Here is a 25,874-nt window from a genome sequence, read left to right on the forward strand (position 1 = left end):
TTGCAGCAGTTAAGGAGGGTATTAATTCTGACATCAGTGTGAGTAGTTAACATTTAAATATCACTCCATGAATCATGAACGAGCAGCTTCAAGTCAATAAATAATTAAACTGTTAGAACATTAAGTATCAAATGTATAAGTACATTTATACAGTGTTTTAATGATTATGGGACACATAATTTGACAGAAAAATGTTTTTAATGAATTGAGAGTTTGCTCATATAGTCTTACCAAAATACATAACAAGGCCTCATGCTGCATTATATATTTAATGGTAAGCTTTCACTGGAAAGAATTCACTTACATGATAATTATAAACAGTGTACTTAATATGAATCAGTAAATGCAATATTTTAATATTTGTAAAATTATGGCATACAAGAAGTCAGGCACATACTCTTGCCATAATGATGATAGAGAATAGCCAATAAAGTAAATAACTATAATTCGTATATATGGTGTTTGTCCTGAGAAGTCTTCTGTATTGAAACCATGTTGAGTTATTTTCAAGTTGGGCTTCATACTTCATATTCTGAAAAAGGTGTTTTTAAGAATCATTTTTCCAATGGCTATTGAATATATATATTTGCATTCTATTTTGAATAGAGGAAACTGAGTCCCAGAATCTTTCAGTGCATGGATACCGTAACGAAGAAGATAGACTTTGGCTAGGGCTCTGTCCTAAGTAGAATTTGAAATTGTTTTTCTTATGTGAAAGCCCTCCCTTTGCCTCTTGACAATGTGTACGATGTAATGTGTATATTTGACACATACGTTGTCGTTATGGACTGACTTAGTTACACAGTTTCATTCCATCTTTCATCCTCTAACTATAGTGCTGTGTGGTTTGTGTGCTTTTTTGTCCCATAAAAATTAAAGACATTGAAACCTTCTAGTAACCTTGAATCATATTACCACATGGGTCACAGCCTTCATTGTGCCCTCTAACACAAAGTCTTCACCGTCATGCCCTGTCATACCCAACATGCTCTTGTTTGGTCTTTCCATGGTGTAGAATGGAATTACTCCTCTGCATGTGGCTTCCAAAAGGGGAAACACAAACATGGTGAAGCTCTTACTGGATCGTGGTGGTCAGATCGATGCCAAAACTAGGGTGAGTGTTTCTGTTCTTTCAATTTCCTACCATTTTGGTTTTTTGTATTCCTTAAGCTGGCACCTTAAATACCAGTCCCAAAATATAAGCAATGTGTTTTCAAGGAAATTGCTTTTTTGGATTCGATTTAAATCTCATACAATATTTAAAGATTTCTCATTGTCAAATCGAGTTAGTGTTTGCTCAGAAGTGCTGGGGAAACAGAAGGCAAGCCCCTCAATGAGATGGTTTGTCATGTCCTTGCTTATTTGGGGGAACGAAGATGAAAAATTGAACTGAAGCCTCTCTGATTATTAGCTATACATTTCAAACACCCAAATTCAGGAGCATACATTATGCTATGAGGGTGTGGCTTTGACATAAACTATGTGAATACATGTTGATAATCTTTTGCTTCTCACTTTCCAATTTTTAAATTGTTTTTCTCAAGTGATTATGGTTGTCGGGCCTGAGCAGGAGTTCTGCTGAATGCTTGGGGAACAAAGGCATCTGGTTATTATGTTGCACCTTTACTCATTTCAATTTGGTAAAGAGGCAGTGCCCTTCGTTCATTTCAAATTTGTTAAGTAAAATACAAATCTAAGTTTTATATATTCCCAACAAACAGATGATAAGATAGGCAGGAGAATATAGTTGTTCAACTTGCAAACTCTGAAGGCAGACTACCTGATTTCAAATTTACTTTTTTTACTTGCTAGCTGTATGATATTGGCAGTTTACTCATTACCTTCTGTGGACTTAGGCTGATATTGGTACCTATCTCATATGGTTGTAGGAAAATTAACTCTTAGATATTATTATTTATCTTTTTGAAAGTGGGGTGGGTCAATTACTTAGCTACTCATAGTTTTTTATTTTGTTACTAAAATTGTATGTAGTTACTTCCTTAAACATTCAACTCGTTCTTCAGTATTAGTTCTCTGGAGTAGATTTGGTTAATCACAGACTTTAGCAAAACTTTAAACATTCCTATAATGTGAGCATTTTGAAATATATGGTGTGAGATGTCTGTAAAAGATAGTAATGGGATATGTCCCTTGTGATATTTTATCTTCACTTTGTTTAATCCTGGGACTTTATATTCTCATAGTCAAAGGACTAAGGATCAAATCTAGTTCCTTTGCAAATCTTGAGGGTAGCAAATGTTTTTATTTAATAAGCCTTATTGTCTTTGAGCTTCTGGGTACTATACCAGTCCCAGACTATAAATTCTGTTGGTTTTTTTAAAAGATTTTATTTATTTATTTGAGAGAGAGAGTATGTGTGCGCATGCGCACAAACCTGGGGAGGGGTGGAGGGGGTGGGAGATAATCTCAAGCAGACTCCCTGCTGAGTGCCGAGCCAGTCCCCAGGCTGGATCCCAGGACCCTGAGATCGTAACCTGGGCCAAAATCAAGAGTTGGATGCTTAACCAACTGAGCCACCCAGATGCCCCCATAAATTTTAGTTTTTAATGACCTCAGGAAATGTTGCTTTCTTACATTTCTCTAAGACATTTGGTCCAGATCATCTATGTCATATTTTCATGTGGGAGTTCTGGAGTGGTTTGCTCTGTCTGTTAAGATCTTTGTTGTGCTGTCTACTGTCTTTGCATCAGGGTTTTTTATGACTTCTACCCTTTGCTTTGTTGGCATGCCTTTTCCCTTGCTCTGTAGGTATACAGAATTTGGAACAATTATGCACAATGCTGCATGCTTTGCCTACTTGTCCTTCATGTTTAAAGGAAAGGGTTTCTGTGCCTCTTTTAAGTACGTTACTAACATAAGGTCTCCCTCTGCACTTACCTCTCTGTTTCTGTTGAGACTCTAATAATTGAGAGTACCAATGGAAAGAAAGCACTTGGTAAATGCAACAGAATTTTATCTTGGCCAATGTCTTAAGGATCCACATCATTCTTATTAATATTTTTCTGGATTATTCATTCATTTTTGAGATAACTGATTTTATTTTTATTGATCATTGCAATATTTGCTTACTTCTGAAAAATATGTTCTAATTTGCATGGCCTACATACATTTGCATATGTAATTTAAGTCTAACTCCAAATAGGCAGTGCATTTTCATAAAAAGAATACTAAAATATGGAGAGAAATGGACTCTTATGCTAGTTCTGCCATGAAATAATTATCATTAAGCAAGTTAATCAAATGTAAGCCTTGGTTCCTTCTGTGAAGGGAATATTTGGACTGTATTTCATCCAGTGTAGCCTTTAGATATACAAATAAATTGAATTTCATTCAAGAATTTATAAAGCAAAAATAGATTTTATAATTGTATACATCATGTGGATATTCTGTTCATTGATTTCTTAAAAGTAAATTAAAGTACTTCCTCATCTCTAAGGAGTAGGATTTTGAAAGCAGTTGGATTCTTTTAATTCTGTCTAACTCAAATACCTATATCTATTTACCAAAAGCAAAATCAGGTAGGAGGTAATACTAAAATCAAGGACTGTAGTCTGGAATTGGGAGGCTAGTTCTGGAAGTATAATATTTTATTATTAAAACAAAGGAATCTGGTTAGCTTTTTCTTTTTCTTTTTGAAAATATTTTAAAATAGAAAAATTTTACATTTACTTTGGACTATCTTTTTAGGTAGTACAATAGAGCTTCTATATAAGGAATTAAAAATAATATATTTTCATTCATTTCTTTATCATAGGGGTCTCAGTTTCCCCTAGCACTCATATTAGCCATAAACATTCTGAATCTAATATATTCTACCAAGTATTTTCCACTTGATCTTCTCATTATTTTTCTCATTTATAAGGTTTTCATTATCTGGAGAAAAGCAAGATATGTAGACGCTTAGGGGTAATTAAAAAGATAGGGAAGATTAAAAAATAAAAAATTAAAAAATAAAAAAATTAAAAAGGAAGATTAAAAAATCTTCCCCAGTTCCTTCCCCGCTTTTACCAGCACTTTGTCAATCACCGAGGCATTTTGCATCTCATTGACATTCTCACCATTGACTAGGATCTAGTGTGAGACGGAGACATTTTCACCAGACCTCTGGTTTTCTGGTATTTGAACAACCTCATTCTAATGTTAAAACAGAAACTTTGTAGCTAATTAAAAATTATATTATTAATTCAGGTTTTATTAAGAGCATTATTCTTTTTTATTTTTAAACATATATTATTTAAATGTGGAGATACTCAATATAAGGTTAAAATATTGAAATACCTGTTGCAATGCAAACAATACAAGTATACAAAAACATTAAAAGATGATGAACAAAAACCAACGTATCAGGAAAAGGAACAACAATAATTAAAGTAACAATAGTGGCTACCAACTGTCATACGCATGTGATGTTCTAGAACCCTGCTAAGTACTCTTTAAGTATCATTTTATTTCCTCTTCCTAACAATTTATGATGTATTAACTGCTTGTAGGAAAATATGGAGGTCTTCATTTCAGAAAAGAGACTACCAAGGGGAAAAATGACTTTCAGGGGAGTTATGTAACTTGACCTTGGACACACAGGGTAGTAATTATAGTAGCCTGTATTAATACACAGACTTCAGGACACATCTACAATCTAAGCAGAGAGGCAGGAAGGAAAAAGATAAGGAAAGAAATGGTTGTAAAAAGCTAATGCTGTAGATTGCCAGCTGGAAAAGTGGTGTCCCTCTACTGTTGACTGAGATCTAACCTTGTAATGATTATCAACATAATAGTGTTATGAGCTGATACTAGTGAAAAAAAGAAAAAGGAAAACTAGGAAAGGGACTCCGGGGGCTGGCGGAAGTAACCTTCAAACACAGTCTGAAGAATTTAAGTTAAAGTTATTGAACGGATCATCGTCCCTAAGAGTTAATTAAAAAAATTAAGTAAAAAAGTCCTTGAATACAAAACCTTGATAAGATTTTTTTTTTTTGGCAATAATGAGATACTGTACAGAAAATACCTGAGATCAATTCACATTGAGCATGTTGGGAAAATTGAATTTGATATAATTTTCATATCCTTTGTAAGGGCAGATAAATTGCATCAGAGTTAGAATCAATGTAATCGTTATTATTCTTTGATGTTCTTATGGATTTATTACATGTTCTCCATATTTTCCTATTGTTATTCTGAGACTATTTGAAGGTTTCAATGTGATTACATGATGAATATTTCATGTATTCCATGGAAAACAATACCTTTTCTAAAAATGATTTAAGGCAGAGGCCCCTCATCTTTCAAGTGAGGTCGTAAGTTAAATGGGATAAGAAAAATTACCCCATTTTATACATTGTGAAGCTGAGCCTCAGAAAGAATCATCCATGGTGGCTAATGTGAGACTCTATATAATTGTATACGTTGTGTATACAATAATATATTGTACTCCAGAGCCCAGATGCTGGACGATCGCATATAATGCCTTCACTCGCGATGTTGGATTTCTAAAACTCTAGTTTCCATGAAGCCCTCACCAAGAATCTGATTGAGAAATCAAGCTATATCTAATAGTTAAATAATTTAAATAGCAACTAATGTTCTGTACTTCTACCACAAGGTATGCTATCAAGATACAAAAGCATAATCATCTTAATCGCTTTGCCTGCACAGTTTCTTTTTTTGGGCTCCTCTCTAGCAAACTTTAAAAGTAATTTGGCATCCCAACTACAGTAGTTAAATACTTTTTTTTTTTCCTGGAAAGGCAGTCTTCTCATGCTAATTCCTACATATTCAAAATTGCAAGGTCTATTTTGGATATTTAGTATCTGAATACTAGCTAAGTAGATTTAACAAAACAAAGTGTCATTCTAACTCAAGGCCCTAGCTGAAAACAGAAAGCATTTGATCATTTGATCACTTTTGATCATTTGAATATAGATTATTAAAGGATCTATTTCTAACATTGTGGGTGGACTGTAGGGAAGTCACAAGGGATATAGTACAGTCTCCCTGGAGCTAGCCATAGCAGGGCTCATTACCAACCCCAGGCCTGCAAGGAGAGAGGTAGGGTACCAGAACTTCAAAGGAGAGAACTTGATGGCCAAGGCTGCTTTGGCTGGAGCATAAACTTTGGTAAAGAGACACAGCCAGGCTAAGGAGATCCTTTACAGAGTGGCTGCCCTGTCTTGCTGCATTTCCCATACCCAACCAGAAGCCAGAGGGCAAAGGTAGCTCCCTACTGCAATCTAGAGAGCTTTTTCTGTCAGACATGGAGCAGAGGAGAGAAAGGCAGAGCATGGATCTGGAGGGTAAAGGGAAGATACCTAGCATAGAAATCCCAGAATGTTGGGACAGAAGAGTACTGTAAACCCGATGAATTATATTTATTAGGAGGAAAGCATAACCCAGAGCGATGGTCCTGGAAACAGAGACATAAAAGATAGGCTATTAAGTTCTGAATAAATCAGAAGCTTTTGAATTCCTCTTAATTGTTGGCCATCCCTCATTTTCTCTGACTGCTACCTACCTTCTCAACATCTTTCCCTAGGGCAATCTTTTTTTCCCTTAAGCTTGAAATCTTTAGCTAATTTCTGTACTCGGGATTTCACTTTCTCTCTCACTTCTTGCCCATTGTTACATTTCGCCTGATATTACCCACCCACTCTCCTTTCTGGCCATGCCACCCTAAAGAGAAATAAAATCCAAAAGACAGAGGGAATTTGAGGATTGCTCTGGAATCAGAAACTACCTGTGAAGTATCAAGGTCAGAAAGTTGTATAAATAACATAACATGGAGTTGAGCCATAATTTTGTTTGACTCTATTTTAATGCTATTACTGTTAATAACCAGTTTCATCTCTGAGAAATAATTATGTAGTTTAGGTTGAAAAATGTGTCTGGAAACCTTTAGAAGAATGTGAAAAAAAATGTCTATGAGCAACAGGGAGCGTTTTAGGAGGACTTAAAAAATAGCAACAATTCAAGAGATCAAAGAGGACAAATTAGATTAAGAACAATTTGGAGGTAGAAGCTGTATTAGGACAACCAAAACGCAGACAGTTTAATGATATAATCTCAATGCTGTGGTTCTAAACAAGTAGGGCTTTCAAGTTCGACAATTTACAGCAAACTCCGCTTTCCGTCTTCCTGAATATGAAAACACAGGACCAGCGGCATGTTGTTTTACATTGAACCTCTGCACGTGAGATCTCTCTTGCCCTCTCCCTCTCGGTTTCTTTCGTCTCTTTCTTTTTCTCTCTCTTGCTCTCTGTCAAGATCTCTCACTGTCTTGTTTTCTCTCTCACTCTATCAATTAACAAGTAGCGATTCTATTACTGATCTATTGAGGCAGTAGGAATGAGTTCAGGAAACTTTCTCTTTGAAGTGGCAAAAAAGACAATGATTTTTTTTTTTTTTTTTAAGTTCACACCAGCTTAATTCTCTAATTCTTTTGGCAGGATGGGTTGACGCCCCTTCACTGTGCTGCAAGGAGTGGGCATGACCAAGTGGTAGAGCTTCTGCTGGAACGGGGTGCTCCCTTACTGGCAAGGACTAAGGTGGGTCATTAGGAGTGAGACAGGATCTAAAGAAGTCTTTAAGCCACTCTTTTGAAAATCTCTGTTCTTCTTGAAATCAAAGCATCACTCAAATGTTTTCTAGTTACTCAATAATTGTGTGCTAAGAATGAGGAATATATATCAAACTGTTGGAAAATTATTTAAAATAAACAAATACATGCATTAAGATGTATTGATTGTATACCTTCAAGTTCTTTCTATGTTTTTATCTGCTACTCTTCCTACAGATGGACATTTGAATATATTTAAATTATGCGTAAATGAGTATATTGTATATAAATAAGAATATTTCTTACATTCTGTAGGTTTGTACTTTTATGATTCTCTAAGATGCTGTAGAATACATATAAAGTTGTCTTTTAAAGTAGCACAATTAGCAATACAAGGTAGTCTTTTAGCTCTCTGGTCTTTATCTCTCAGGCAATACTAGTAAAAGAAATGACTTACCAGTGGTGTTGGATAATTGTACGTAGAATTAGTAGGGGATATGGAAAGCACAATTTAGGATAGGCCATCTGCAAAGAACCATTAAACAAGCATAATGTTCTCTGTGCCTCAGCACATCTAGCATTTCTTGTCTTATGTCATCAGTTTGCTCAACCATGAAGAAAACTCTAACTGAAACCCCACTGGGAGCTGATTTGTTGGAGGTTTTCATTATAAAATATATTTTACAAGCAGTATTACTATACAAGTCCCCCAGTTTCTAGCAATACTTTGGGTTGCCAAAAAATATCAGGAGACACAAATAAAAGATAATCACGCAGAACTGTTTAATGGGATATGCATCAACCCTCAGATCCTCAATACAACAAAAATTTAGACAAAGGACACTTCTTAAATTTTCTCTGTATTCCATCTCTCCTATAGCCCCTGAACAGGGTTGTTATCAACTGATGCTCTTACTAGGGTAAGCTGAGAAAAATAAGACAGCCAACATCGGCAGATCTTTTTCAATTTATATTGTAATTGAATATTTATTTGAAATTATTTGGAGCAAAAACCAGCCCGCACATTTAAAATATGTGTAGAATGAACTTAATCTTTAAAGATGTGCCCTACAGGCCATGAAATGGTGACTTCAAATTGTATGTATTATTTTCATTCTCATACTGATACCATGAGAATGGTAGAGTTTTATCTTTATTTTATTTATTTATTTTTAAAGATTTTATTTATTCATTTGACAGAGATAGAGACAGCCAGCGAGAGAGGGAACACAAGCAGGGGGAGTGGGAGAGGAAGAAGCAGACTTCCAGCGGAGGAGCCTGATGTGGGGCTCGATCCCAGAAACTGGGATCACGCCCTGAGCCGAAGGCAGACGCTTAATGACTGAGCCACCCAGGCGCCCCGAGTTTTATCTTTAAAATGTGACATTTTGGGCTCAGTAATGCAGAGATAATTGTAGAAAGGTTTTTTTTTTTTTAAAGATTTTATTTATTTATTTATTCATTTGAGAGAGAGACAGAGAGAGAGCATGGGGGGGGAGGGGAGGAACAGAGAGAGGGAGAAGCAGGCTTCCCACTGAGCAGGGAGACCAATGTGGGGCTCAACCCTGGGATCATGACCTGAGTCGAAGGCAGACGCTTAACTGACTGAGCCACCCAGCTGTCCCTGTAGAAAGTTTTGTTGAGTAAACTGATTGAAATTTAAATGGAAATGACAAAATTTCGCCAGTCATGTTACAACCAATAAAAAGCACCTATTAAATTGATTATAGGCCTGTTTGCTCTCCCACAAACTATAAAATAATCTTGTCTACAGAGTTCACTTATAATTGTCATATCACTAATGAAGACAATGGATTACCCAGATGAAATTTTTTTACTGGCCTTCTTATAATATCAAATATCATGTCTATGTAAGGATCTAGCATAAAATGTCTGTGGCTGCATGATTATATCCACTTTAACTCAGTCATTCATTTATCCATTCATCCAGCTATCCTAGTAAGTAGCTACAACGCACCAGGCAGTGTTCTGATCAGTAAGGAACCATCAAGATAAATGATACACAGTCTGTTCAAGAAGCTCGAAATTGAGTGGGTAATTGGGTAAGATAGATAAGGAGATAATAACAAAAAGTAGAGCTATGTTCAAGGTAAAGAACACGGAGAAGATGAACTAACCAGGTTGGTAAGGTGATACCATTTTAGCCTGAGAGTGGAATGGGCACCTAATGCCAGACTATTCTTCCACTTCCATAAAAACTCCCAGTTTTGAATCATCCACTGTTCCTCCCTGAAGCAAATATTCATCTATCTAGTTGTCACTCCACCTCATTTTTGAAAATGCTAGCTCTTGGCAAACTATGACTCTTCTCCACAGCCCCTATTCTAATTCATGATGACTTTAATGATCTTAGAGTAGTAGATGACCTTGCTTGTTGGCCTCTCAGTTTGGTAGCTGTAAACCCTCTGGAATTTCTGCTCTAACCTCTGACTCTCCAAACACTGCCTCTATGTTTCAGCTACCTTTCTCTGGGACCCCAACTCCAGAAATGTGTTTATTTTCCCTGAGTTCATCAGCCATTGTTTTATTGTCCCTTATTCCCCTTATGCCCTTGCCTCTGCCCAACGGGACTATTCATTCCACTCCCTGACATACTCATACTCACTTGCTATATTTTACCCTGATTAAATCCAACTCACATTCTTGCAGCTGAGTGTGGTGGCCGAAAACACCCAACCATACTGCCTGGGCTCACTTTAAATTCATGATTGCTAACCTCAAGTTGGCCTTTAATGCTGCCTGACAATCAGTATATTTCCCAAGTGTATTTACTCTCGTTCCCTGCTACCTTATTATTCTATACTTTTTTCTTTCTTTAGACTTCTTAGACGTCTTTCCTTGTCTTCACTTTCCACAACACTGAAAAAAAATTGAAGCAATCAGCAGAGAATTTCTATAGACTCTTATCTTCCTATCTACCCAATTACATGAATCAGCCCATACCATATAGTCTACGTTCTCTTCTCCTGCTATCATCTGACACAGTTGCTTGCTCCTCCCTTCTCAAACACTTTCCTTCCTTATTTGCCTTCTACAACCTTACACCCCTCTGTCTTCACTTCCGCTCAGTCTCCTTTCCTGTTCCCTCTTCACTCCCAGGTCTCAGAATGTTAGAACCCCCAGAGCCCACTCTTTCTGTATTCGTTTATCTGTAATCACCAAGAAATTTCAACCAGTTTCATCTTAGAATCACAGACCTATGCCCCTGAAACAAATAATACATTATATGTTAATTTAAGTAAATAAATAAATAAATAAAATTTTAAAAAACAAAAAATTTTTTAAAAAATTTTAAATACTACTTATACACTGATGACACACAACTGTGGAGCTCCAGAATTCTGTATTGTAGATGTCAACTCACCAGGGCTGTCCAGATGTCTTCTGTGGATCTCAAATTTAGTAAATTCAAAACTCAGCTGCTGATATTTTCCCCACCCCTATTTTTAATCCCCTTGTAGTCTTCTTATCTCAAATAATGGCCATCCCATTCTTTCAGTATCTCAGGTCAAATACCTCATTCAGTGCTTGGCTCTTCTCACTCTTCATAGCGTTGTCACAGCTTCCTTCAAAATATCTCATAATTCAGCAAATTCTCATTACCACCACCCTGGTCCTGATCACCATCACCCCTACCTGGATGATTGCAAGAGACTCTAATTGGCCCCCCTTTTTCTCTTTTAACCCTGTTCAGTATATTCTCAATACAGCAACCAGAGTAATCCTGTTGTCCTGTACCTTCCACAAGCCCCCCATCTCACTCGGGGTATAAGTCAAAGACTCTATTCAGACTAGCAGGTCTCTTACCTGAGTTCCCCTCCTTATTCACCCCTCTTATTCACTTGCCTTTAGCTGCATTCTCCTCCCTACCCTTCATTAGTCATGCCGGGTGTGGTCTCAGCATGACATGCTTGTATTTGCTTTTCCTCACCCTCAAATGTTCTCCCCCCAGATCAGCAGGACCCACTCTCTTACTGTCATCGTGTCTCTCATTAAAACTCACCTTCTCAGTGAGGCCTTTTCTGGCTAGCCTATCCATAATGCACTCATATACACAACTCCCCTTGGCCATCCTATGATTAATTTTCTTCTTTACACTGGTGGGCTTCTGACATACTATCTATTTTAATTCTTATTCTTTTTGAATTCTCTGACTACTACCCAAAATGTGACCTTCATGAAGACAGGGGTTCCCTGTCGACTGTGTTCCCGGTTGTATTCTCAGTACTTGATCAGGGTTTGAGTAGGTGCTTAGCAAATATCTGTAAAATGTAACAAAGAATTAAATGGTGAAGATTTTATTTTCCACATAACTTTTAAATAGATCAAACAACATTAAAGATTGATAGATATCAGAGAAACATGCCACACAACCCTCTAAACGTTGCCAAGGCCTGAATTTCTTCTACACTTTGCCCTTATGCTATCTTCCCCCTAATGCGTAAAGTACCTTTTTATCAACCTGCTGTTCTTTCTCAGTTCATTTTATGAATTTTTTAAATATAAAAGCAATAATTATGAGTGAAGAGTGTTTCAAAAACCAAGAAAGTATATTAATAATTTCAAAATCACATATACTTCTACCACCCGTGAACCACCACAATTAAGATTGTGCTGTATTTGATTTTAGCTGTCCCTCATTGTTGAAACCACCTTCCTTGTTGAGAATATTGGGCCTTCGGCAGATTCTGGCTTTTTATCCAGACACAATTTTTGCTTCTTTGAATGTAATGACTGCCAAGTTGGATACTTGGTCAACAGTTATTTCCTAGTGACTATATTTGCTTTATTTACACTGATTATTAAGGAAAGACCATATTCCACTCATTTTAATGGGCAAATGTTTTCTAATTTAGTTTCTTCCCTAATTTTACATATTTTTTCTTATGAGCTTAATTATTTAACTTTAAAAAATAAGAGTCTCACCTAGACTGATAATCCTCAGTGAATTACCCTGCCATCTTGTGTCCCTGGTATTGACCTTGTCCAAGAATTAAGACTAAAGCTGTTTTGGGCAGATCGCTGATAATAAGTTTATGTTATCCTCAAAGTTTAAAAGTTGGGATACATGGTCTGGATTTGCCTCATACTTTTCTAGCTCTTACCTGACTGCTTTCTCCAAGTCCAATTCATGTCTCATGATAGGAAAAAGGAATCATAGAATTTCAGAGCAGCGTGGGTCTAAGAGATGATCAAAATATCTTTCTTTCCCTCACACACCCACTTGCTCCTCCATCATCTGCACCCCCTCCCCATTTAGAGGTAGAGAAACTCTTGCAGAGAAACTAACTGAATGGAATTGAATACAAATAATTTGAGCCTCGGCTATCACTTGTTTTATATATCTAATATTGCCTTAATAATTGTGAGATCCATCTGAATTTTTACACAATACTATGTATTCATTCACAAAAAGCATATTAATTTGTTTTTGCCTAAGAATAGCATAATTACGAAACTAAATGTTCTCTTAGTTTCCCTCTGTGCCCCACATAATCCACTGTACCTGTAGATGTCAAATGGAGATTATTTTTTCCTCTGCTACCAACTGTGCCAGATATCAATAATTGACTTTGCTGTGTTTTACAACCTGGAAGTCATGGCTGAAATGTGGGCTTGTTTTGTTTTGTTTGATGTGCAGAATGGGCTGTCTCCACTTCACATGGCTGCACAGGGGGACCACGTGGAATGTGTGAAGCACCTGTTACAGCACAAGGCACCTGTTGATGATGTCACCCTAGACTACCTGACGGCCCTCCACGTTGCTGCACACTGTGGCCACTACCGTGTGACCAAACTCCTTCTGGACAAGAGAGCCAATCCAAACGCCAGAGCCCTGGTAAACCTGGCCTAGTCCACATTAACAGAATATCGGTCGAGACAAGTATACCACAGGGACTGACCAAGGGCACACCAGCAAAGCACGGTTACAGATATGTAGTTAATTCTGCTGAGTTCGTTTCCTCCCACAAGTGGCCTGCCTACTTCATGCCTTCACAGTTTGCTCTTAAATGATGGTGAGCAAGGACAGATTTAGGAAAACGCCAAGGTAACATTTCTACAACTAGCGAGCTGCAGAAGGATATGAAACCTCTGGAGTGATAAGCAATTTTAAATGGAAAATAGATTGAAAAGAGGAAATCATAAAATAAATTCTAAACACCTTTATATAGAGTCAGAATAAAAGTGTGAAAAAATTGAATGTTATTAATCTCTATTTGGGAAAAAAAGGTTTTAAAGTGGTGAACATATTTGACCATTTAAGATAGAGGAAAATGTAAGCCTGTATAGAGTTCACTTAGAGAATTTCCTTATTGACCTGATTCCCTAAACACGGTCTAATGTAAAAGTGACGCTTAGCATTTTACTGCTTCAGGAAGCATTTTATATAAATTATTCCAGGAATCGCTCAAGAGAAACCTACATGAGGCTGTCCCTAGAGCAGCTTCTGTATTTCCCAAGGTCTAATATTGAATAAATCTTCCTTGCTTCCCTTATACTCTAACAATAATCATTGGAAGTATTAGGCATGTACTAATTTATGCTCTTGTTTCCTAATTCTCAAACTAAAAGCAATCCTTTTATCCTATACATGTACATGGTTAATGCTGGTTAAATTAGTCTTCAGATAGCATTTAAAATGAGAATGCCATAAGAATTATTACATAATATATCTTATTTTTATTAGAAAATTTTCCGTTGGAATCCATTTATTCCTAATTGCCCAGGAAGCAAATATACTTTTAGGGTTATGTGCAATTACGAGAGAATACTTATTTTCTCATAAGGAGAAAAATACCCATTTTCAATTGGGTAGTGGTCAATAAGCTTATAAAACATTACAATCTCATAATTAAAAATCATTTGAGTGCTACACAAACTTTTGGCTATTTATGTCTGGCTTACTACATAGCTCATAAACAGGAAATGACTTAACAAACATTGTGAAGAGTAGTAAGACATTAGGTTAAGTGTGAGAACTGCTAAGTGCAGAAGAATATTGACTGACAATCAGTCCCTACTGGGACAAGCAAAATAACTAACTGGCAGGATAGGTATAACTATTTTATGTGTAGGGATCATTGTTCAAATAAAAATATAATGCTTACACATAAGGATTAAGCATGAGACTAGTTAACAGATTTTTATGTAATTGTCCCCAATTCCTACACATTGCCTAGTTTGGAAAGTTAAACATTTCTTAGAGACTTCTCCACATTCCTTTGCCTCTGACAGATATCTTCTTCCAGTTATTCTAGAAATTCTCCATTCTTTTCTTGAAAATATTCAAGGACTTAATAATCACTTCTTTATAAAATAAAATGTTTCTGATTGACATTTGTTATAAAAAACTTTTTAATGTAAGAAATATGACTTCTGGGTGTAAAATGTTCTCAGCGTAGTGATTTCTGGTAATATACAATACCTTACAAAAATTTCTTAATGGAAGATATATTACTTTTGAATATGAAAAATTATTAATGTAAATAATGATTTCTGCTAATTTGCAACACCCCCTCCCTGAAGAAAATGGTAGCAACCCTGAAACATTTATTGTAGAGACAATCATACCCATAGGGTGTTGAAGTAAAACAGACCAACAGTTTGTAGGCTTTAAGAAATGGCCTTTCACCCAAAAAATACATGCTTATCTTCCATGCACCTTCAAGGCATTTCATAACCCACCCAATCAGCATACTTGAAAACACCTTAGAACTTCTAAAGTATCATTGCCCCTCTAGTTTCCTTCTTTCCAGAGCAGGCCCACGTAGCTTTCTTTACTTCTGTTTTTCTCGATAAACACACAAAAAGAATTATATACAGGCCCACCACATAGCAGCCAAGTTGAGTGCCTGCAGGAACACACCCCCCTTTTCTTTCCAAATCCCAGCACCTACAGCATCCGAAGAAATGGTTAACATTACGTGACGATGTAACATTTTTGCCTGCAATGTGCCAGCATGGAGTTGTGTGAGGATCGTTTCTGCATGCTTTCAACTAACTTGATTGTCTTTTGCACAGAATGGTTTTACTCCACTGCACATTGCCTGCAAGAAAAACCGCATCAAAGTCATGGAACTCCTGGTGAAATATGGGGCTTCAATCCAAGCTATCACAGAGGTAGAACAATGTTTCAGCTTGTCACGAAACATTCCTTCTCTTACTCCTCCTATCCCTTCCTGTCGCCCATCCTCTGTCCTCTTCAGTCAAGTCTTATTAATCTGAAGAAGTCCCCAAAGCCCCACCGGTGCAGAGGAGTAAAACTGCTGTTGCTTTGTTCCGCAGTCTGGCCTCACACCAATACATGTGGCTGCCTTCATGGGCCACTTGAACATTGTCCTCCTTCTGCTGCAGAACGGAGCCTCTCCAGATGTCACTAACATTGTGAGTATGGCTTGGGTCAGAATAACCACAGGGAGAAAGAGCGAGAGGAAGAGAGAGTATGGCTGTGTGTAGGGATGTTTGTGTGTGTGTCACCAAAGCGAGCGGCTGAGCTTTGAGCAGAGCCTCTGTAATCCCAGGTTACTGAAATACTCGCGAGAACCTCGCTGAGAAGAAATGGGTTAGGAAAACAAAATGGGAGCTGCCGAGGCTGTTTCAGCTCCCTGGTGCAGAGGACTACACATGCATCTGAAACACGTTTATGAAAACCACATACATTTCGAATGAAGGATTGGTTGGAATAAAATCCAAAGGACTCATGCCAGTTGCTTGAGTGAATTGTGTTCCCGGTAATTTTGATGAACATGTCAAGTCAGTACCACAATCAGTCATAGCAAATGGTTAACCAGAGACAGACCCAGAGGAGGGATTTTTACTTGATACCAAATTCTCCCTCCTTCGAGTACATGGATTTTTCATTTTCTAACCTTGATTTTTCATGTTGATTTGATTTTGTTGGCTAGAGTGGAGTCCTCTCTTATCTCAAATAAATATACCATTGAAGCTTCCTCCTGTATCTTGAAACGAGTGTTAGTCTCCAGACAACTTCTTTTCTGCCAATAACTTCTGGATATCCCGGAATTCTTCTACCTAACTGAATTTAGAATTTTTACTTCCAACTTCCTAATTATTTTTTTCATTTTCTTGGAGTCTGCCCCCTTAAACTTTGATCATTTAATGCAAATGTTCTCCTTACTCTGCACAAGATGTAGTCATGTATTTGAAGCTCAACAGGGAACCTGGAATATTGAGATTTTTTTTTTAAGTATGCAATAGAAGTAACTCTCCCCAAATAAATATCAGTGCTTACTGTTGAGTCATGTTTTCAAAGCAATGATGGACTATTGTTGTTAAATTTTGGTGTATCATTCCATTTGAGTTGTGAAACAGAATGTTCAATTTCACTTTTCATTTGTATTCCCTCTCACATTCTCATTTCTTTGCATTTTGTACACTTTCTGTCCTAAAGTTTCTGATACATGGACAAAATCCATGTGAAATAAATTTATCTGTTTTCAATATTATTATATAATTCACAATTGGAGCATAAAACCATTAAATAATTGAAATATAGTCTATGTTTGTTCCCCTAATTAAAGCTTAGGGATCCTAAAGTAATAATATTATACACTAATGTTTAATTACTCCATTAAGATAAGAGTAATTTTAAAACATGCCAATTTGAGTTGAATTTCTAGTCGCTTCTTAGAACTTTAAAAAGAAATCAACATCATCCTTTTTCTGTACAGAGATGATGCCCACCTCTCTTTTTTAAATTGAAAGCTGTTTGAACCAGTAACTTTCCAGAAAAGTACTCTGTATACTTTTCCACTGTACTTTATTTTCCTTATTTGCATTTCATTGCCCTCAGGATCAAGGAGCAATGGTGATACTGTGTTAAATTATGTTATCATATTATAATAGTAACATATACAAGTATATTCTATGTGATACTTTGTTGAAACCCCTTAGGTTACTATTTTTGAGGGGAGAATTTTGTAAAATCATTAAGAAAATCCACGTGAAATTGTTGTGGGATTCTGTGGCCCCTTTTAACTTGGCTCTTAACTGGCCGATTCCAAATCATTTTGATGGTTATGGATTTACTCCATATTCATATGCTCCCCTTCTGAAAAAAAAAATGTGATATAGAATACCTGTAGATTTTCAAATAAAAATAAATAAAATATCAATTAAAACAATAAAAATATTTACATCTTGTAGGTTCGTAAAACACCCAAGTTTCATAATTGCTTATCAAACTTAACTTCTACCTGCCACTCATTATAAAGTTCATTTTGTTTTATCTTCTCATTTGTCTATTACACATTCTTTCTCTTCAGTCCCCTCAAAACAAATACTTGAGAGGCACTTGCTAATGTAATCCTCTCCTCAAGATACTCTTCATTGTTTTTTTGTTTGTTCATTTTTATTTTTGTATTATGTGTCCTTCAGGGAGCAGATACCATGTAGATAGATAGGGTTGCCAGATAAAATACAGGACTTCCAGTTAAATTTGAATTTCAGATAAATGACAAATAAATTTTTTTCATATATGTATGTCCTGTGCAATAGTTGAGACATCGTTATACTAAAATAATTATTCATTGTTTGCCTGGAATTAAAATTTAAGTGGTCGTCCTGTATTTTTGTTTGCTAAGTCTGGCAACCCTACATTTAGAGGAACTTAATTTCTCTAGCAGTGGGATGCCTGTGAACTTGTACATTCTCAGGACATGAGGATACAGCTACTGAATCCAGAACTCTGTGCAGGTTGATTAAGAAACCGTGTGAACACTTAACTGCCTGCTTGCTGTGTCGGAGTTGGTCATTTCCTGACCCCAAAGTACCCCACCCTTGGAGCCTTTGTGTGTTGCCTGAAATCATGTTGCATTTTTGAATGCAATGCTGTCTGTTGTGCTTTGATGCTTTCCAACTGATGCAGCCAAAGTGGAAGTCAATGTAGTTGTCAGCAAAATCAGTTTTAACAACTGAGAAGAGGGGCATGAAATCTAGTACCTGCTTTGGACGCGAGCATACCCATTCTCTTGCCAGTCTTGTTTTTGTCTCAAAATTCACTCCAAGTGTGAGAGGTACCAATAACTCAATCATGTGCAGATATTATTACTGCAAGGCTTCCTTTCCAGAAAGTTCACAAATGCACTTTAAAACCTAGAAAGTTGAACTACCAGTTATAATACATGCATAATCCAAAGTATTCATTGACAACCACGGGAGTAGAAAACTAAGCACTTTCGGGGCTGTCTAGAGTACCATGTGAGGTGTTACCAAGTTTTCTCATATAAAAATGAATGGACTCATGGCTAAGTTCACACTTCATATTATGTTTATAATTTCCCCCAATACTTAAAGTGAATGAGCTTAAGATAAAGAAAACAAGGGTGTTGAGTAAGATGAGGTGCCCAACAATCAAGAAATGGAAGTTACTAAAATAATATGTCTTTATATATTTTTTATATCTTTATAACAGATCTTTCATTTTTTATTTATACTTACACATAAACAAGGGTAATATAAATATATAAGCATATGGACAATTTACAATAAAAATCAATTACCCAGAGTCATTAAATAAGATTGAACAAGACCATTGCCTTAAATTGGAGAGATGTGTGTGTATGTGTATACAGATATATATAACTTTTCTTTGACTATAATGTTTAATACTTTAGATGAGGTTTTATATCTAACTCATTAATTTCAAATGTATAAATAGCATAAAAATAACTCATTCCAAGTATATAATAAGGATATTGGAAATATTAAGGCTAGTATTGGAAACATTTTACATTGTGAAAACCCCTTATTAATAAAGTTTGGCTTGTAAACTAAACATATGAATCTATCATTAACTAGGTACTCATGATGACTCTTTGACTTAACTTCTTATAAAGAAATTTATTTTTGTCTTTATTTGTAGTAAAATTTAGTAAAATTGCTATACTTTTATAAGACTTAGAGTAAGGATTTGAGGGCTTCTTGTTGTTTTTGAATAATTAGACCTTAACTTCATCTATTTAGAGACAAGTTTTACATGATATAGAAAACAAGTTAAAAGTTATGGTTGTCCAAAGAGAAAAGATCTTGCCATATACCCAAAGTTTGAAGACAAATATTGCTATTCCAATTATGTGCTTTTGTAAGCCAACACACAGTCCAGATACATTTACTTTGCAAAAATCAAAACATCATTAACAAGGCCATTAGAGGATAAATGAATTATCAACAAAAAGAAAAAGAATATTAGAGTAGACGTCCAGTTTAATGCTTTCAAAATCAAATCATTTGAAATGAATTTTTCATAACTTCATAAGGAATGGGTCCCAGATACTAGGAAAAAAATGAACTGTGAGCTATGTACCAAACTTAAGTTGTGCAAGGAATCAGAGGAAATAATTTACTGGAATTAGTCAGAAGTATCCAATTACCACAACCAACTTCAAGATCAATTTAGCTTATTTGGAATGGTTTACTTTACTTGGTTGAAATCAGTTTTATTTTCTAGAATAGTTGTGGTGACTAGAAGTAATCATTTCTGTTCCAATGTCTTGGTTTTTTTTTTTTTAATAACTGTAAAAATGTTTAGAAGAATGAACCCCTGCCTTCTTCAGAACTAATGGGGTTTTAAAATATGTTGATTAAAACAAAAACAAAAACTTTCTCTCTTACAGGCCATAATTAACAGGCTTCTCAATGACAAAATTTCTTTAATCTAACCATCATCCTTCATGCTACAGCTTAAGCTACCAGATCCTGATCAGTGTGCTGTATCTTGATGTGGCACGAAGATACTTGATGAATGACCTGATGCCCAGTGCTGCCCACCTCAGCAGATGACACTGTTAACAGATGCTTTACTCATCTCTTGGTAGTTCTCTCAAATAACTGTCTACAATTGAATATGCTCATTAATAATAGGGGGACATCCTGGGCAAATCAAATTTCTTATGTAAACAGTCATTGTCTAGCCTCACAAAACAAAGACAGATCCAATGTGAAATAGTTTATTTCAAAAGTAAATTTTTAATTCTGAAAAGGAATGACTTAGGTATGGTACAAATGACGTGATTTTTTTGCACTGTGTTGACCTGATCTTCGGCATCTAGAGTTTCTCCTTAAAATGAGATCAAGTTGTAATCACATAGTCAAATGTGACAATGACAGATTTTAGGTTTGAAGGATAAAAGATGACTTTGTACCACCTAAAGCAGTTTAAGTTATGCCATATTGACTATGAAGTTAAACCTCAGGGTGTACTGGATGTTTGGGTAAGTTTGTTTGTTTGTCATGGACTGGAAAAAATGAAATAAATATTTGTTTTATCTTTATGAAGACAGAGAAGATACAAAACTGTATTTTTCCAGACTAAATAATTATGAAATAATTATGCCTTTTCATAGATTTCCTAAACCTTTGGATTGATTGCTGAATTTCACAAAAAGGCACATTTTTATCCTTTACCATAGAGAGCAGTGGGTTTACCTATGACTCAATGATCTTTGTTTTCTGGCAGCGTGGGGAGACTGCATTGCACATGGCAGCCCGGGCAGGGCAGGTCGAGGTGGTCCGATGCCTACTGAGAAATGGTGCCCTTGTCGATGCCAGAGCCAGGGTAGGTGCTGGTGTTCGGGGTTCTCTCCTATTGTGTGCGTGAGTTCCATCTTTAAGAGAGACGGCTATTCTTCATTTCCCTGACTTAGAAATGCCATGGACTGTAAGAGAAAGTGTAAATTCAATAGTTTCTCCAGGCAGAAAAGGAAACGGTATAGTAAATAAATGCAATAAAATGCACCCCAATTTCAGAAACATAACATTTGAAAAAAATATATAACTTAGTATCTAAGAAATGTGGCATTGACTAGCCTAATAATTTTTTAACCTATGAAAATGTTTTTACATGTATTTTTCTTTTCATGAATTAAAAAAATGACCTATGTTATAGAGATACTATGAATATTAAAATTGATTTCACACCATAGAGCCAATCAAATTTCCAGACATTACTTACTAGTTACTTAAAAACTAATTACACTCAAAGTTTTAATATTGTACCTTTATGTGTTTTATTTTCTTCCTTTCTGTAATGAGTTTTACTTTTCTTCTTACTCTGATTTGACATAGTTAGACATTCTGCTCTTTTGCTATTCCAAAATAGAAGAATTTTGGCCCTGGAGATTACTTGATCAGATTCTCTTATTTCTAATTGGCCTCTAATCCCTTTATAGGTTGATTTCTCCTTCCTTTTTTTTTTTAATTCACTTTCCAATTGCTTTTTTCACCTTCTTCCTCTACACTGAATATACTAGTAATTTTTATCACTATACTATATCTTCAGGTTCCTTTTCCATGTCATTCCATTACCTTTTGCACTAGCATCTTTGGGATTCTCATAGGATATTTGAACACTCTCTCTTCTTCAATATTTGATGATTTGAGCTAGAACTCACTTCAGCTCGAATTGTGCCATCATGACTCCCTTTTGGAAATGGTATTGTATTGGAATGAAAGCATCTGGCTAGAGTCCTACACATTGTCATTTCAGGCAAGTCATTGAACATCTAGGTCTTTATCATTAAATATATGGACTTAGAAACCTTGAAACTCTTTTCCAGACTTTCTTAACATTCTCTGACTCTATGAATTTAATAGCATTTTTTCCACAGACCTTCATGAAAAATCCAGTGAAACATGGGCAGTCTTGACATTAGTCTTTTCCTTTTGGATTTTATCTGCCTTTTTATCCATTGTGTGAGTAGTATAATTTATGTTCTTTGGTAATCATCATTGGTATTTTGTGTTCTTATTTTTTTTTTAATAATAATTTTTTTATAATAGTTTTTTATTATGTTAGTCACCATACAGTATATCCTTAGTTTTTGATGTAATGTTCCATGATTCATTATTTGCGTATAACACCCAGTGCTCCATGCAATACGTGCCCTCCTTAATACCCATCACTGGCCTATCCCAATCCCCCACTCTCCTCCCCTCTGAGGCCTTCAGTTTGTTTCCCAGAGTCCACAATCTCTCATGGTTCATTCCCCCTTCTGTTTATCCCCCCTTCATTCTTCCCTTCCTTCTCCTACTGATCTTCCTATTTCTTATAGAGTTTTTGTTGTTCAAACTGTATTCTTCCCAGCTGTGGCATTTTTCTTGTTTCTCTTCCACCTCAAGACTATTTTTTAAGAGCAGTTTTAGGGTCATAGCAAATTGTGAGAAAGTTACAGAGATTTCCCATATATGCCCTGATACCACACGTGCATAGGCTCCCATGTTATCAGCTTTCCCCACTTGGTACATGTGTTGCAATAGATGAACACACATCGACACATCATAATCCCCCAACGTCCATAGTTTACATTAGGGTTTACTCTTGGTGTTTCACATTCTGTGGGTTTGGACAAATGTATAATTACATGTATCCATCCTTATCATGCGGACTGCCCTAAAAAACTTCTGTGCTCTGCCTAGTCTCATTTCCTTTATAGGTTACCTGGCATTCAGCTATTTAAAAAAAAAAAATTATGGTGAATCAATGTACTCTGAGTATCATGAAATTCACTATTTTTATCAGAAATTGTGATAATATTTCTGGTAAATATTTATAATCCATATATAATAATAAAAGGGTTTCCTGTTTATCTCTCAAAATAAAACCCTTAATATTTGTCTGTGTTCAAATTTTAATTTATTTTTAATGGAAATATGCTTATTTTCATGTATCTTTATCAATTTTTTAATGTTATTATTTTAACCTGCTATTATCGCCATATGCTTTTCTGGATACCATCTGAAACCCCTTCCTTCAAACCACTGGCTACAGACTCTTTACTTTGAAATATTATAACATTTATGCATTTTTAATTTTTACACATAAATTCCATCAATTCTATCATTTTGGTGTTTTTTTATTTTTGTTTTTGTTTTAAAGACAGCACATGTGAGTGGGGAGGGGCAGAGGGAGAAGGAGAGAATCTTAAGCAGGCTTCATGTGGGACTTGATCCCGTGACCCTGAAATCATGACCTGAACTGAAATCAAGAGTTAGTTGTATGCTTAACTGACTGAGCCACCCAGGCACCCCCAATTTTATCATTTTACTTCTTTTTGGCAAGTACATTTAGTACCATGGTCTACCTATGTAAATAAACATTTTTAATTTTTTATTCTTCCTTATTTAAACTATCATAATTTCATGATCCTTTGTTTTTTCAGCTCTATCACCTATTCTAAGTTGCAACTAAAATCCCTTCCATATAGCACCCTTCTGGTTGCGGACCGGAGAAACTACCATAGCCTGGTAGAGCCGTGCTATGGAGCCATGCTACTGAAAGGTCATTATGCATGACATTACCTGGGCATCTTGTTAAAATGCAGAATGAACTCAGTAGTCTGGGGTGAGGCCCTAAATCTGTATTTCTTTTTTTTTTTTTTAAGATTTTTTATTTATTTACTTGACAGAGATAGAGACAGCCAGCGAGAGAGGGAAACAAGCAGGGGGAGTGGGAGAGGAACAAGCAGGCTCATAGCGGAGGAGCCTGATGTGGGGCTCGATCCCATAACGCCGGGATCATGCCCTGAGCCGAAGGCAAGCACTTAACCGCTGTGCCACCCAGGCGCCCCCTAAATCTGTATTTCTAAAAAACTCACGGGCAATGCCCATGTTCCCGATCCTGGGATTATACTGAGCAGCAAGAAGCTAAGGCTTTCCTTTTCACATGTTCTATTTTAAGTTGTACTTTCACCATGAGTTTCTATTTTTTTTTAGCCCTTTAGGTTTGCCTGGAAATCTTTGATTTAGTTAACATTTGTACAGTGATCTATACGTCATAAAGCATTTTAACACAAATTATCTTATTTAACACATAGAGCGACCATGTGTTGTAGGGTGGCTTAGAGTCCCGAAATCCAAAATTGTGTTATCTTGCCTGAGGTCATGGAGTTAGAAAGGGTAAAAAAGGGTTCCTCCTTGCTTCTGTATCTTTCTCCTAGCTTTTTTCTGCCAACATCATGGTCTCCTTTTCAGCTGTAAAGAGAGCCCTTATCTCTCCTAAGCAAACAACAGGATTCTAATTAGTCACATGTCCCACCTGTGCTGATCGCTATGGCCAGGATATAGTATCAAGCCTGGGCTCCATGCCCATTCATGTGGTCCATTCATGAAGTGGAGTGAGATGATTGGCAGCCCCTCCAGAGCCACATGTAGTAGGGGATGACCTCTTTCCCCAAAGGAGGGAGGGCTCTTCCCAGAAAAAGGGTGTAGGGGGTATTGAACAGAAAAATGAAAATCTATCTGTTCTGTTTTACCTCCTGGTTTCCCAGCACACATACCCACATGCATGTACTTCTGAAACTCTCTCTCTTAACCTAATTCATTGCTCTATAATTCACTCCCTCCCAAGGGGGAGATGGTCAGCAATTATACTCAGTTACTACGATGAATTCCAAGGGCGAGATCTCTAGATAGTCTGCATTCTTCCCCCCTCCTCCTCCTCACTCTTCTTCTTCTTCTTCTTTTAATATTCTTTTTTTAATAATAATTTTTATTATATTGTATTAGTCACCATACAGTACATCCTTAGTTTTTGATGTAGTGTTCTATGATTCATTATTTGAGTATAACAGCCAGTGCTCCATGCAATACGTGCCCTCCTTAATACCCATCATCGACCTATCCCAATCTCCCACCATCTCCCCTCTGAAGCCCTCAGTTTGTTTCCCAGAGTCCATAGTCTCTCTTGGTTCATTCCCCCTTCTGTTTGCCCCCTTTCATTCTTCCCTTCCTTCTTCTACCAATCTCCCTGCTATTTCTTCTGTTCCATAAATGAGTGAAACCGTATGATAATTGTCTTTCTCTGCTTGACTTATTTCACTTAGCATAATCTCCTCCAGTCCTGTCCATGTTGCTGCAAATGTTGGGTAATCATTCTTTCTGATGGCTGAGTAATATTCCATTGTATATATGGACCACATCTTCTTAATCCATTCGTCTGTTGAAGGGCATCTCGGCTCCTTCCACAATTTAGCTATTGTGGACAATGCTGCTATGAACATTGGGGTGCATATGGCCCTTCTCTTCACTATGTCTGTATCTTTGGGGCAAATACCCAGCAGTGCAATTGCTGGGTCATAGGGTAGCTCAATTTTTAACTTTTTAAGGAATCTCCACACTGTTTTCCAAAGTGGCTGTACCAACTTGCATTCCCACCAACAGTGTAAGAGGGATCCCCTTTCTCCACATCCTCTCCGACATTTGTTGTTTCTTGTCTTGTCAAGTTTTGCCATTCTAACTGGTGTAAGGTGGTATCTCAATGTGGTTT

At 36.4% G+C, this 25,874-nt stretch overlaps 1 protein-coding gene across 1 annotated transcript in view; it reads left to right on the forward strand.

The window, feature by feature from the left end:
- Positions 1-25,874, forward strand: part of ANK2 (ankyrin 2) — a 219,823-nt gene that overhangs the window by 88,014 nt on the left and 105,935 nt on the right. The window contains exons 8-13 of the mRNA XM_087866401.1: positions 1,016-1,114; positions 7,461-7,559; positions 13,233-13,430; positions 15,614-15,712; positions 15,878-15,976; positions 21,069-21,167. Coding sequence (XP_087722527.1) covers positions 1,016-1,114; positions 7,461-7,559; positions 13,233-13,430; positions 15,614-15,712; positions 15,878-15,976; positions 21,069-21,167 — 693 coding nt within the window. The remainder of the gene's footprint in view (positions 1-1,015; positions 1,115-7,460; positions 7,560-13,232; positions 13,431-15,613; positions 15,713-15,877; positions 15,977-21,068; positions 21,168-25,874) is intronic.

This window comes from Ursus americanus, chromosome 13 (genome assembly GCF_024610735.1).
Source record: "Ursus americanus isolate L20-20 chromosome 13, mUrsAme1.1.p, whole genome shotgun sequence".
NCBI lineage: Eukaryota > Metazoa > Chordata > Mammalia > Carnivora > Ursidae > Ursus > Ursus americanus.